The 15,483-nt window shown below is 38.1% G+C and overlaps 1 protein-coding gene across 1 annotated transcript in view; it reads left to right on the forward strand.

Moving 5' to 3' along the window:
• Positions 1–2,349: 2,349 nt before the first annotated feature.
• Positions 2,350–15,483, forward strand: part of LOC122816398 (multidrug resistance-associated protein 1-like) — a 786,965-nt gene continuing 773,831 nt past the window's right edge. Inside the window, exon 1 of the mRNA XM_044089156.1 lies at positions 2,350–2,717. Coding sequence (XP_043945091.1) covers positions 2,676–2,717 — 42 coding nt within the window. The 5' untranslated portion in view covers positions 2,350–2,675. The remainder of the gene's footprint in view (positions 2,718–15,483) is intronic.

Genomic DNA, 15,483 nt, shown 5'->3' on the forward strand with positions numbered 1-15,483 from the left:
AATCATGAAGGTACAAGGTAGAAAACTAGAACTAATAAGAACAATGTAGAGAAACATTATTAGAAGAGAAGGGAGGTAGGTAGGGTGAAATAGGTATGGAAGAAAGGCCGGAGGCAAAATGGCAGAGAGGAATAAAGTCAGTCAGGGGGATGATTACACAGACATAGCCATGTATTGCTTAGATGTTTTTTACAGCATTTCTGAACTGGTGTTTAGGCTTAATATTTCGAATGTTCAGCAGAAGTTTATTCCAGTTCTCAGCTGGAGAATAGCTGTAAAGGTTCTTGCCTATTTTGATTTTTGGCTTGTTTATAGAAAGGAGAGTAGGGGGAGATGATAGAGATAATGCTGGAACAGAAGGAGGGCAGGTGCAGTACAGAATGAATTATCTGAAGATGAGAGAGGAGAAGGGTGTGGGGAAGCTCTAACCAATTTAGTTTCCTGAGAGCTAAGAAGTGATGAGAATGGTAGAGGTGTTTGGCAGCAAATTTAGCTACCTTGTTGTAAGTAGACTCTAGAGAGTAGTGTGGCTTGTAAGTTGGTGAGAATTTGAGAGCCATAAAGAAGGGTCAGGAGTAGGTAGGCATGGGATAGAGCTATCTTGGCTTTACTGGATAAAAAAGTTTTTATTCCTGTAGAGGAGGCCAAGTTTTTGGTGGGTTTTCTCAATATCACTGAGAACATACAGGTCAAATTTCAGCTGGTTATCAGTAATGTCCCAAGTAGTTTGGTGTGAGTTTCCATTGTGATAGGTGTGTTATTATGGGAAGTGATAGAGAAAGAAGGTTTAAGATGATTCATAGTTTTTGGGATGAAGAGCAAAAGTTTAGCCTTCTTTGGGTTTAGGATTAGCTGGTTCTTGTTGAGCCAGTTTTCGATAGACAAAAAGGAGTTCTGAGTTGTATGTAGATCAGGGAGGGTATCGGCTGTGGTGGGGTCTATATTACGTTATCGAATACCCATAACAGTGAACACCGCAACACCGACATACATAGCCCAAACCGCAAATATGTCGAACCCCCTAAACCATGAATTTTCAAATCTCGAACCATCATAGTCAGCCAACACCACTGCGCGCTACATACTACATACCCAAACATAATTAATAAAACACATACATACACAATCTAAACTCTGCTTCTAACCCTACACTAAACCTTACATACATTACTATCTATGCACTTACCTTAACGCGCACCCTAACCCTAAGGTCCGTAACTATTGCACACTTACCTTGCGGAACTATAACACAGATGGGCCAACCATCACACTTTGACATTTCGTGTTTCACAGTCTTGTACGTTCGCCATTACCATACTTCGTGCTTTACGTGTCGGTCTTCTGGTGTTCGATGTTAATGGGTTTCGATAATGTAATATAGACCCCTATGGTGATGACTGTGGAGTCATCAGCATATTGTACCAGTGATGACAGTGGTGAGGAGGTAGATAACAGATTGGTGAAAATATTAAATAGTAGTGGGCCCAGTATTGAACGTTATAAAGAATGACCCATTATTAAGAATGTTCCTCATTTTTACTGTTAAAAAAGTCCATGTTCCTTGCAGTTCTACATTGAAAAGGTCTGTCACATATACAGTGTAAATTTTCTTTAGCCGATATCGATGGTAAATAATACTGAATTATTAATTCATCAAAAGAACTTTTCATAAGTATAAAGTAATACCTGTTAGCCTTTCTGCAAGCTTCTTACTTGTTGTTGTTAGTAAATGTTCCACATGATGAGTGGTTGGATTCCATATTCTGGGGATGGACAGCTGATCTGATTGAAGCTCACAAGCAGATGCGCAACTATTTATAGCATTTTTAATTTATATATATATATATATATATATATATATATATATATATATATATATATATATATATATATATATATATATATATATATATATGTGTGTGTGTGTGTTATATGAAAAAGCAATTTTATGCTTTTTGGCAGGAAAGCTGGTGAATGATTTTCCACTGTTTACTGTATGTGACAAAATCATTGCAGTTCAATAAATTTGGAAGATAAAAATTAACCCAACAGGTTATTTGCGGTATGTAACTGTTCAAATCTAACAAGAGAACAATACTTTGTAACAGAAAGTAGGCAAAATAACAGTCATACGTCAGAGCCTTTATGAAGCTGTTTAACGTGGAGCAGTTCACCAATTTTATTATTTTATTGTGTAATTTTAATAATATTAACAACTAATTTTATTCCTGAAAGTGTGTATTTTGTACACTATAAATCTGTCTAGCCATGTGATTCTTCCGAACTGCACAAACCAGCCCCAAAGAGGCAGGGCTAATGAAATATGTGAAACAAATGTAAAGTAAACATGCTTTCGGTAAGTAAAACAGGCAACTGCACTGAAAAGTCGTTTAACAGGAAGCCCTGAAGTCTGGTGAGAAATTTTTCCTAGGGAGGGGAGGATTATTAGAAACAGCAGAGGAGATGATAAGAAACAAGTCTGGATTTGAGAATGAAAAAGCTGTCCATTTCTGCAGGAAAGATGAGCACAAAAGAATTCTAAAACAAAGCTTCCAGCCCCCACCACAGCAGGACTGCTGAAATCTGTCATGTGACTAAATGCAGTACAGCTAGGACAGACAAGAGTTCAAACTCATTCACTGCCGCTTCAGCTACACTTTGAAATTCAAGAGACTATGGATTCCTTCTGCAGTTCAGATGGCTCTGATCCATTCTGGGTATGTACTTTTGAGAGAAGTATTACATTTCATTTGATAAGGCAGCTTGCTAACTAGACTTGTGAAAGTTGCTGTTTGTTTTATTTCACCCATAGTGTAAACTTCATGACATACATACAGCGTTTCTTTAACTCTGTAGCTGCAAAAAATGGGTGCATCTAAAAGTGAATACATATAGAACCGAAATCCAAAGTCAGAGCACACTGTAGAAGCAGTAAAGCTGGTTAGATGCTTGCTCTGAGTATTGAATTTTCATGGTGATAGTCCCAGAATGTGTCCCCAAGTCTCTAATGTTACTGGCCATTCATCAGTTCCCATTCTGAAAGTCATGATGACTTTTAAATGTTTCAGCGACCAAAATATGCCAGTTGGTCACAAAAATGCCTGTGTATAAAAACATCTTAGGACTACAGTCTTAAAAACTGAGTGCTATGATGGAGTGTTTCTTTTTATTAATAATTTGTTGAACAAGATGAAATAAGTGGAACATTGTTGGCAGATTTGCAGAAGAGACACAGGAATAGTACAAAACACAAGAACAGAAAGACAATATTATGGATTTAGAAGCACTAAAGTAAAAGAAGAAGGGCTCACAAAATAATAGACTGTACTCAACAGGATATGCCACATAAGAATGTGTGAAACATAATGTGCAATTCTGGAGTGAGTTTTAACCAAAGATGTCTATGCATCATTATACTTTACAAGGCTACTGAACTGCAAGTACTAAATGACTGGATAATTAATGGTATAACCCAGACATTTGCAAAGGGTAATTGACACCATGCTCATCCAGTAAATTAATATTTTTTTGTGTGCGAATATACCACAGTCTGCTACAGTGTTCAACAGATGTCACCTCAGGTGCTGCAGTTATACTGTGTGTAATCTATACAACTTCTTGGCTACATGTGTCTATTTATAAGACTGAATCTGCTCTTAGTTTCAAATTAAAGTAATACAATTAAGTAATTAAAGTAGGGTATACTGCTGTATTAATTTCCTCACTTCTGCAAAGCAGCTATTGTGAGAATCTGATGCATACCTCACTATGAAGAATAGTTCTTCGTAAAACCTCCATGTTAAAGCTATTCCACTTTGAAGGTTTGCCGCACGTTCACTGTTAATACTTTTTTAAACAAATATCTAAGGTGGATACATAATACTGAATCATATTAATTCGTCAACAGAGGTTTTTCTAAGTATGCAGTAACAGTTTCCATTCATAAAGTGTGCTTCTTAGTTCAAACTGTTAGTAAGTGTTCCACATTCTGCCCATTTTCTCCACATTAGTAGAGGTAACGCCCCCCATTTTGGAGATAAAAGGTTGATCTGTGCTGTAATATCCCCAGATTTGCAATGAAGGGGCCAGTAGCTCAGTGGGATCTTATTTGATTAACAAAACTAAATAAAAGTTTAATAAAATAATGCATTAAAGCACGGTATTAGCCTTAACATTTCCCATAGAGACAGTAGCATTTACTGATAGCAAGATTAATACCTTATTTCCCTTTTAAACCAACTAACTTCAGTATTACATTGCAAGTCCATTGCAAACTTGTTGAATGCAGTAGAAAGGGGAAGCAGTGAACATTTTCTCTTCCATTTGAGTTTGAGATCTATGAACTTTGGCATGCTTGCTTAAGAAAGTAGTACTGTGGCCCTAGTGAACTGGTGAAAATTATACCTCCTCTAAGAGAAACAAGGCTAGCCTGGACTTGAAGGCCTGGCCCACAAGCTTCCATTATTTTGGGAAGTCCCACTTTTATATGCATCTTAATCGCAGTGGCTTGGCTGTAGAATAAACGATGGGGTCTGGTCAGAATCGCACTTTCATTTTCTGACACTACTTGTGGAGGTTATGTTGAAACAAAACTGAGCAACGCAGGCCAAATTTGTTTCCTAGTAGCAATTGGCAGTTCAACCTGTTAGATTACTATATGGTGCCAGGCAACATGAGAGATACAATCCCTCTAGGGTGTCCTGGGTCTGCCCTCATAGTGTGTCCTCCCTGTAGGTCATTCCAGGTACGTCTCATAGGAGGCACCCAAGGGGCCCAAACCACCTCCGCTGAGTCTTCTCAATATGGTGGTATAGCATCTGTGCGCTAGGATCCTTACAGCATGCCCAGTTCCTTTATCTATGACAGAGAGTATATTGACCAACTCTGTTTCTGCAGTTTGTACCTTTGCTTTTTAGTCATTACACAAAGTTCATGACTATCATACGTCAGAATGGGGATATTAACTAATCAGTAAATGTAGAGGTTCATTCTATGACTACACTTTTGCTTTAACAATTTAATCAGCACGACATTTGAAGTACTACTCCCTCCTGCATCCATCCACTGGTAAGTCCCAAAACCTTTCCACTGCAGATAATAAACAAAATCTTAAGATGCAAAAATTCTCTACTTAAGCTTGCTCCTGTCTACTCACGTGCTGAGAGGAATTCATTCTTTTCCCAGACAGATCCATGACTTCTGATATGGATTTGCTAATTTTTGTCCCATTTGCTTCATGCTCAGCAGTGAATCACTCCAGTGCACACTAGAAGTTAGTACCACATGAGGCCAAGAGGATAACATTGCCTGCAAACAAAGAAATATGCAACAGACATATGTCCATTTGGATGTTTTCCAAATCTCAGCTGTGCCATGATATCCATGTAAGGACAGCGATTTGATCTACTGTTGTGCACTCAGGACAGAATCCACATTACACCTTCTGAATCACAGGCTCGACTGCAAGATAAAATCTCCTTTCCAGACTTCAGGCACAGGCTTTCGAAGGACTGCTGAGAAGAACGAGCCTTTAGTAATTCCTTGCCCCTTTTTAAAATTAGGGACCACCACCCCACTTTGCCATTTGAGAGGTACTGTTCCAACCTTCCATCTCACATTAAAAAGCCATATTAATCATGGCATTCAAACAGTATCCGGTACGTTTGCTATCTCCAAGCAAATCTCTCTCATTTATTCCCACAGTCTTGCAACAAAAGAGCTGTTTATTTACTGTAGTCCCCTCATTTACACAAATGGACCAAGTCCATCTGTTTCTGGCATTGTTTTTTCAAAGGAGGGCATATACACTGGGTTCAGGTGTTTCTCAAGGTGCTCCTTCCTCCTTGTAATAGTGCACCAGTCAAGGTCATAGTTTTTGCACCATTGCTGACAACAGCCTGGGCAATATCCTGCTCCAGTTCTATCCTCACTTTCCTGAATGGTTTGCCAGGCACTAGTAAGAGTAATAGTATGTTAGTAAACATCTCATTGCCATTCAAAAACTTGCACACTGATTGGCCAGCTCAACCAGTGTGCCTGTTATGTAAGCGAGTTTACCAATAGAAAAGTCTGGCTGCTAAAGTACCTCTGAGCAGCTAGAATTTTCTATTGGAATATGCTATGGAGGGCAAGTAATGCAAGAAAAATCAAGTACATTCTGCAAAAGTAAAAGAAACAGAAAAATACCGGATTTTCCTCATATTTCTTCACTTTTCCTCCTTAGATCTCAACAGACTGTAGTACCTCTCAACTCTCTGGATCTTTGCAGAATGTCCTGATTTTTACCTCATAGTTTTGGCCTTTTCTTAATTAAAAGAAAAGTAGTTTTCCTGGCAAGCCATTGGGGAAGGAAGTCATTAAATAATGCCAGACAATTGAAGTTTAAGCTTCATATCCTTCAGAAAATGAACAGTAACATAGAACCTCTCATTGCCCAGTTCCTTTATCTATGACAGAGAGTATATTGACCAACTCTGTTTCTGCAGTTTGCACCTGTGCTTTTTAGTCATTACACAAAGTTTATGACTATCATACGTCAGAATGGGGATATTAACTAATCAGTAAATGTAGAGCTTCATTCTATGACTACACTTTTGCTTTAACAACTTAATCTGCACGACATTGGAAGTACTACTCCCCCCTGCATCCATCCACTGGTAAGTCCCAAAACCTTTCCACTGCAGATAATAAACAAAATCTTAAGATGCAAAAATTCTCTACTTAAGCTTGCTCCTGTCTACTCACATGCTGAGAGGAATTCATTCTTTTCCCAGACAGATCCATGACTTCTGATATGGATTTGCTAATTTTTGTCCCATTTGCTTCATGCTCAGCAGTGAATCACTCCAGTGCACACTAGAAGTTAGTACCACATGAGGCCAAGAGGATAACATTGCCTGCAAACAAAGAAATATGCAACAGACATATGTCCATTTGGATGTTTTCCAAATCTCAGCTGTGCCATGATATCCATGTAAGGACAGCGATTTGATCTACTTTTGTGCACTCAGGACAGAATCCACATTACACCTTCTGAATCACAGGCTCGACTGCAAGATAAAAATCTCCTTTCCAGACTTCAGGCACAGGCTTTCGAAGGACTGCTGAGAAGAACGAGCCTTTAGTAATTCCTTGCCCCCTTTTTAAAATTAGGGACCACCACCCCACTTTGCCATTTGAGAGGTACTGTTCCAACCTTCCATCTCACATTAAAAAGCCATATTAATCATGGCATTCAAACAGTATCCGGTACGTTTGCTATCTCCAAGCAAATCTCTCTCATTTATTCCCACAGTCTTGCAACAAAAGAGCTGTTTATTTACTGTAGTCCCCTCATTTACACAAATGGACCAAGTCCATCTGTTTCTGGCATTGTTTTTTCAAAGGAGGGCATATACACTGGGTTCAGGTGTTTCTCAAGGTGCTCCTTCCTCCTTGTAATGGTGCACCAGTCAAGGTCATAGTTTTTGCACCATTGCTGACAACAGCCTGGGCAATATCCTGCTCCAGTTCTATCCTCACTTTCCTGAATGGTTTGCCAGGCACTAGTAAGAGTAATAGTATGTTAGTAAACATCTCATTGCCATTCAAAAACTTGCACACTGATTGGCCAGCTCAACCAGTGTGCCTGTTGTAAAGCGAGCCTCTACCAATAGAAAAGTCTGGCTGCTAAAGTACCTCTGAGCAGCTAGAATTTTCTATTGGAATATGCTATGGAGGGCAAAGTAAAATGCAAGAAAAATCAAGTACATTCTGCAAAAGTAAAAGAAACAGAAAAATACCGGATTTTCCTCATATTTCTCCACTTTTCCTCCTTAGATCTCAACAGACTGTAGTACCTCTCAACTCTCTGGATCTTTGCAGAATGTCCTGATTTTTACCTCATAGTTTTGGCCTTTTCTTAATTAAAAGAAAAGTAGTTTTCCTGGCAAGCCATTGGGGATGGAAGTCATTAAATAATGCCAGACAATTGAAGTTTAAGCTTCATATCCTTCAGAAAATGAACAGTAACATAGAACCTCTCATTCCCGTAACTTTCTAAGTTTGTAAGAGCAATACAATCTGTCCCTATTTTTGGACCTTTGTCCCCCCATTGTGTTAGGCTTTGTCCAAGTTTCTTACAACAGAGATTCTCTTTTCTCCGTTGCTTCTCTTAAACAGCACTGATGTAATGTGTAAGCATGGGAACATAAGTCCCATACACATACGCACTACATCAAAAAAGAGGGAAGAATGCAGGGGAACACTACAGCACCATTATACAAAGACATTATTTCAGAAAGGTAATGTCGCTGTCCTACTTTGGACACAATAGAAAAGTCTTATGGGTTCTCTTCAAGCAGCTTTATTATATACAAACACATTATGATAGAAGTTTACTGACTTTAACTTTAGTAATTTATATACAAATTAACTACTGCAATCATACATGGTCACTCTCTGGCTGCACTCTCAAAATGGCCTGGGAATAGCACGTGCCCAGAATTTATATGTGAATGTTCAGTCCTTGGTTGTTGTTGTTTCTTTTTCGGCTTTTCCTGGTAAGGGGTCTCCACAGCTGAACTCCGGTCCGCTAATGATTGGCAGTAGATTTTTACGAAACGCCGAGGTGCCAGCTTGATGCCTAACCTTCAATGAAGGCACGCCCATTTGCGCATGCATGTCTTTCGAAACACTACCCAACCATGGGGAGGACATGCAGACTCCACACAGAAGGCACTCCCAAGCCAAGCCGAGAATCAAATGGGATAACCTCTTGCTGTGAGGTAACAACGCTACCGCCGTACCACCGCGGCCATGTTCAGTCCTTGGTATGCTTCTTAAAGCTACTGCTTCTTAAATCTGCAGCACATACACTCTGATCTACATCCCCCCTCTTTGAAAAACAGATCATGCAACATTATGAATCGATTTGGCATGCAGATATTACAAAGATAATACAAGTAGTTCTTTGTCATGCAGTTATACAAGACTAGGTACATATATACACTTATGTCCATGTTGCTGTGTATTTCACACTGGGCCTGGAAATTCAACCATATCATGTGACACAAAACTGGGAATTAGGTTTAGCAAATGGAGCTGTCTCTACAGAATGTTCAACCTTGGGATTGTTTGGAACATTCTCAGGAATGCAACTAGAGGTTGAAACACACTCTGAGATGGGAACAATGTCTGGTTCACTGTGAGATCTAGAGTCTGTATCACAGAAACAATGCTGCAATGAAGATTCTGGTACAGGAAGATGTCTGCGATTTCTTCTGTACTCCACACCCTCAGATTCTACAAGGCAGGGGCTCGGCTCGGTACATATACCTGTAAATTGACCAATCCAGTCAAAACCTTTCACCGTTTGTATCCTCACTGACTCTCCTTACCTCAACGGATGAAGAAATCTGCTCAATTTATCATAACTGGACTTCTGGATAGAGCGCTTCTTGAATTATTGAGCTTTGATGGTTCTGTTGTTCTTAGCTCTAGGCCTCAATAAACTGTAACTAATAGGTAGCATCATTCTGGCTTGCCTGGATAGAAGTCTTTGAGCAGATGAGCCAAGTATATCGACATGGGGTATGTTTCTGAGATTAAGTAAATTCAAAAAAACATCAGTATTGTCAGACTTTGACCTTTCAAGTAATTGCTTTGCACTCTGCACTGCATGTTCAGCTAGTCCATTTGACTGCGAATTTTCCTTACTGCTAGTAACATGTACAAAGTCGCATTCTCTTGCAAATTTCTGAAATAAATGGCTAGTAAATTGAGTACTATTGTCAGAAATAACTTTGTGTGGACTACCTATGCACTCAAAAATGACATTTCAACTTAGTAATAACAGTAGTGAATGTTAGATTAAGTAGTAAGTCAATGTCAAACCAGTTTGAATAAGAGTCTACCAATACTAAGTAGTTTAGATTGTCCCACTCGAAGATATCAGTGGCTACTGTTGACCAAGGTAGTTTAGGAACTTGACTTAGCTGGAGTGGTTGTCTTTCCAAATGCGGTTTAGTACTATTGCATACGGAAGAAGAAGAAAATACTTTATCAATGTCTTTCAGCAATGAAGGCCAAAATACTAGTTCTCTCGCTCTTCTCTTAGTGGATGCAGAACCTGGATATACTCTTGTTGTAAGGAAACAGGAACAGCAATTTTAGGACCTATGAAAATAATGACATCTTTCATCAACATTTCATCTCTGTAAGGAAAATAGCTTTGGACTTCAGGTGGTACGCTAGATTGCTTTGACGGCCAGCCAACATTAATGTAGTGGTCGAGCTTTTGCAAAATTGGATCAGCCTTTGTATAATCTCTCAGTTCATCAAGTCTAGTGGTAGAGAAATTACTCACTGCCATCATGTCAAAGTCAAAATTCTCTACGTCAAGCTGTTCCGTCATATTTCTGGGGGATCTGGATAAGGTATCAGCCAGATAAAGTAGTTTTCCTTGTGTATAGACCATTTTGAAGTTGTACTTTTGCAATTTCAGCATCATTCTTTGTAATCTTGCTGGAGCTGAATGCATAGACTTCTTTAGAATAGTAACTAGAGGTCAGTGATCAGTTTCTATCTAAATAGCTCGACCTTAGATATAATCATGAAACTTTGAACATGCAAATACTATTGCCAAAAGTTCTTTCTCAATTTGAGCATATTGTATTTCAGTTTGGGTGAGTGTTTTAGATGCATAGGTGACTGGTCTGCCCTCTTGAAGAATAACTGAGCCAAGACCAAATTTTGAAGCATCGCAGGAAAGAGTGACTGGTTTATTTACATCATAGTATCTTAATGTATGTGGGGCGGCACTTTTCTGCTTAAGGTCTTCAAATGCCTTTTGGTGCTATTCTTAACATGATCATGTAACATTTTTGCATGCCAGTTCTCTTAAAGGTGTTGTCAACTCACTGAAGTCTGGTATAAACTTGTCTAAATAGTTGGCCATGCCTCGGAAATGCTGTAGAGCTTGAATATTGTCTGGTGCTGATATCTCAAGAATAGCTGCTTGCTTGGTCAGGTCTGGTCTCAAGCCACTACTGGTAAATAAATGACCTACATATGTAACTTCTGGTAGTTTGAATTTGCACTTCAGAGGATTTATCTTCAAGATGACTTCACATGCTCTGTCTAGAACTTTATTTAGGTTTCTGTCATGCTCTGCTTCACCATTGCCTCCAACCAATAAATCATCTACTATTATGGCACAAGGATAACCTGAAAAAATTTGCACCATTGCACGCTGGAAGACTTCACTTGCAGAATTTATTCCAAGTGGCATCCTTAGGAATCTGTATCTGCCAGATGGGGTACCAAAAGTGGTTAGTAATGAGGATTTGCGATCAAGCATTACTTGCCAAAATGAACTTTTTGCATCCAAGACAGACAAAAGTGGCATTCGGTATTAGAGCGCAAACTCTTTGACTGTATGCATTGGATGATATGGTCTCTTCAATGCTTTGTTCATATCTCTTGGGTTAATACATGTTCTGATTTTGTCTGAGCCTTATTTGTGAAGTGCTACTATGGATGACACCCATTCAGTTGGTTCTGTAACTGGACAGATTACACCTTGCTGTACCATTTTATCCATCTGAGCCTTGACTTTATCCTGCATAGCTATCAGACCTTTTCTTGCTGGTCTGACTACTGGAGGGACCTTTGGGTATTACTTCATGGAATACACAACTGGATGTTTGCCCAACTTGTCATCGAAAACATCAGCATACTCTGAGAAAATGGCTTCAGGAAAATTGGAACTAGGATATGCACTTATGTGATGAACTTCTTTAGTAAAAGAAAGCAGATTCATTCTCAAACTGTCTTTAAGACTCAGTAAAGACTGTACTGGTCTTCAGACTACATAGAATAACAAGCTGTAACAGTTCTTAGTCAAATAACATGAAAGTATCACTGAGCCTTTGGTTTGAATTTCTTCACCTTCATAAGCAGCAAGTTTAACACTACTGGCCACATTGAGTTACTCATTAGTTCTCACTTAGCAAATGTGTCTGCTGACATAATATTAGACTTTGAACCAGTGTCCATGTTAAGCTCTGTAGATTTACCATTGATCTGGACTGTACAAAACACTTTGCTCTTTGCCAACAAATTCACTGCATCAACTCTTTCAGCAATTACTGATACACCATCTACATAGAAAGTGGACTGCTGCAACTGTACTTGATCAATTTGCCCTTTTTTGTGATCCTTCTTTACAACTATGTGGGGTTTGCTTGATTTGCAAAACTTTTGAAAATGGTTCAATTTTTTACACTTGTGACATTGCTGACCAAATGCTAAGCATTTCTGTCTTTTAGACTCATGATTGGCACCACAGTTGTGACAGTTAACAGTAAAACTGGACTTGAGGATTGCTAATTCATGTTTTACTGCACTGAGCATACTCTTTTAACTGAACTAGTCTTAGAACTTGCTAGAAAACTATGTGGTTTCCCTGGTGAGCCAGTAGGGGTTGTTGTTGCCATGTGCTTAGGCCTACTTCTGTTTGCCACTTGTTGCATGCTATCTACATTTGCTCTGGAGCCTACTGAAACCATGCTCTTGTCACTTGCAAGCATGCCTGTGTGTTTTTCTGTAACTTCATGGATTTGACAAATCTCTATGGCTTTACTCAACATTAAATCACTATCATGAAGCAAATTTTTTCTCGCAGCAGCAGCACTATTAGTACCACACATGAGCCTGTCTTTTATTAACTCATCTTTTAAGTCACCAAACCAACACATTTTGGCTTTGTTTCTCAGGCCAGCTATATAAGCTGCAAAAGTTTCCCCTGGTTTCTGATCTCTCATGTAAAACAAATGCCTCCCTAATGTAATGTTTGCCTGGGGGTTACACATTCTTCTGAATTTGCACTTCAAACACTTGGGGTCTTCCCTTGATTCAGCCTGTACAACAATATGACAATTTCATATACTGCTGGTACATATGCAAATGAACGCTCTTTTTCATTGACCTCTGACCCAGCTAGGATTAGCAAAATGAATGCCTTGGTGCATGCATCTTTATCTGAATAAGCTGCTTGTATAAAAATATTGTACTCTTGCTTGAATATTCTCCAATTCTCTGCAATATTCTGATCAAATACAAGTGGTAAGGGCATTCGAAATCCATCTGCCATATTAACACATACCAGTAAAGGGTTTTGCAAATAAGAATGAGCATATGCACATACACATATGCCAGAAATTTATGCCAGTATTTGTAACTCTCTCCAATAGCACAATAAACCTCTGTTTAACTGAACTTTGTGAAATAAGTCTTGCGGGCACTGTAATACTCTTGAAATTACTGTATTGCAAGAAATCACCTCTTATCAGTTTAGGAAACATTTCAAATAACTGCACAATGAGAATGAACTGGGCAAAAGAAGCTCAGAGTCAGAAATATTTCGAAGTGATTGCACTTTGCAAATAAACAGTACACAGCACACTGAAATTTCCCCAAAATGGCAGTTCCTTGCTAGGCAATTCTTTACAGTGCAAGAAGCACTCTGTAATGGTGGCAATTTGCGAATAGACACACCCAGCACAAGAAACTTTTTGAAATGGCTATACTTTGACTGTACTTCACAAAATAGTTCCACTTTGATCAATCCAATGAAAATGAATAAACCAACCACTGAAGATCCACACTGTAGAAAAAACTGTAGCAAAAATAGTAAAACCAGCAGGATCACCATGGCTTCAAGCATAAACTAATGTTTATTTCAAAAGTAAAATAAACAATAATGTAAATAAAAGATAAGCACTTTCAGGTACCAAGGCCCTTCCTCAGATCTATCATACAACTGTTATGAACAGGTATTTAAAACGTCAAATGACCAATCAAAACTTTCTTGTTATGCGCCAAATATATATATATATATATATATATATATATATATATATATATATATATAAAACCAATCACTATATAAAAACTTCCTAAGCACAATTTAATTGAAGGAAATAAAACATAACATTTTAATACCATTGATCTACTTCTAATCATGAAAAAAACAAGTACCTTCAACTCAAATAAAAGCCAGACATCAGCTTGCAATAGAAATCCAAGATAAACATTACATAAGCCAATGGCTGTATTGTTAATAATAGCCAATCATTAAAAACTAATGTTAAAGTCCACTATCATTAAATATGTATAAAGAACTATGTGTTAAGAATGTCAAAAAGACAAAAAGATCGCCATTGGCAAAAACCGTTTAAGACAGTGCAAAAAGCTAAAAGGTGTGTATATAGGATCTTGTAGGTGGATCAAATATTTCTCTACTGTCTGATGATTTAAAACCACTCTGCTTTTCATTGAGTAGAAGTTGCTTAGTGACAGTGTAATAAGGACTGAGATACTGGTCACTGATTATCTAAATTAATGTATTATGCTATTGGTCATTGCATTTATACAACATTTGCATATTTTTTTTGTAGGAGCTTGAATTTAGTAGTTTCCAATGAATGAGTTTCATTAGGTATACAGCCACTGGTTCATGGAATGTTTTGTTTGAATTATGATTGGATGATGGTGTTTAACTTCTACTCAATGGAAAGCAGAAAGGTTTTAGATTTCTAATTTCAACTAGAAGTTGCCTTTATTTCATATGAATGTAATCTAATTAGCAACTGAATGTGTAATTGTTAATATATTTTACTTAGTGTCTGTTTAAAAATATTTGTAATATGTTGAAGCTTTTCTCCTTGGGGCTCCATTGAAAGGGTTTTTTTGACTAAACCAACACAGAGAAACTCAGTAAATAGAAGCAAAGTAAAATAAATAATTAAATACATACATTTTGACATTTCATGATTTTGCATTCATTATTATGACTTCCTGTGTACTACTATTCAATAAAGTGTTGCATACCCATTCCCACGATATGTGCGTTGTTGTGTTTGAACATAGCCAGAGCTTTATTGGCAGTCTCAGCACTTCCTGTGGTAGATAACTATTTTGTTGGCTGGCTTCATGAAAGCAGAGGCACCCTCTAGTCACTCTTGTATACACAAATACACAGTAAACCACATTGCTCATACCTGTCCCTGTTGTCAGATTGTTCACAATGTCTCCTTTTTCCATGTCCTGGTAATTCACAGATAATTACAGTTCAGTCATTAATACTAGACATAAGAGTTTTACACTTCAAGTCTTTCAGTACATGTATTCTAGGGAACAAGCTTACGAGGTTGGGAGGTATGTGTAATAAGTCACCATCCCTCCACCTCATTTGGTATGACATGCTGCAGACATTGCATAATGTCCAAGATCCTCAATATGTTTTAAAAACACCAACTGCTCAAACTTATCAGTTAGTGCAGTGGACTAATACAAAGGTGTATTATATCAAGGGTGAATGGTTCAAATCTCTTTTTCCCTCATCTTCATTAAATTTTAAAATTTATTTTTTATGTACAATCAGTGGTATCTAATGTTTTCAGCAAACAAAAAACACACCTCGCCAGCCAAAGTTTAATAACA

The sequence above is a fragment of the Protopterus annectens genome, chromosome 12.part0 (assembly GCF_019279795.1).
Source record: "Protopterus annectens isolate FY-2018-M chromosome 12.part0, PAN1.0, whole genome shotgun sequence".
NCBI lineage: Eukaryota > Metazoa > Chordata > Ceratodontiformes > Protopteridae > Protopterus > Protopterus annectens.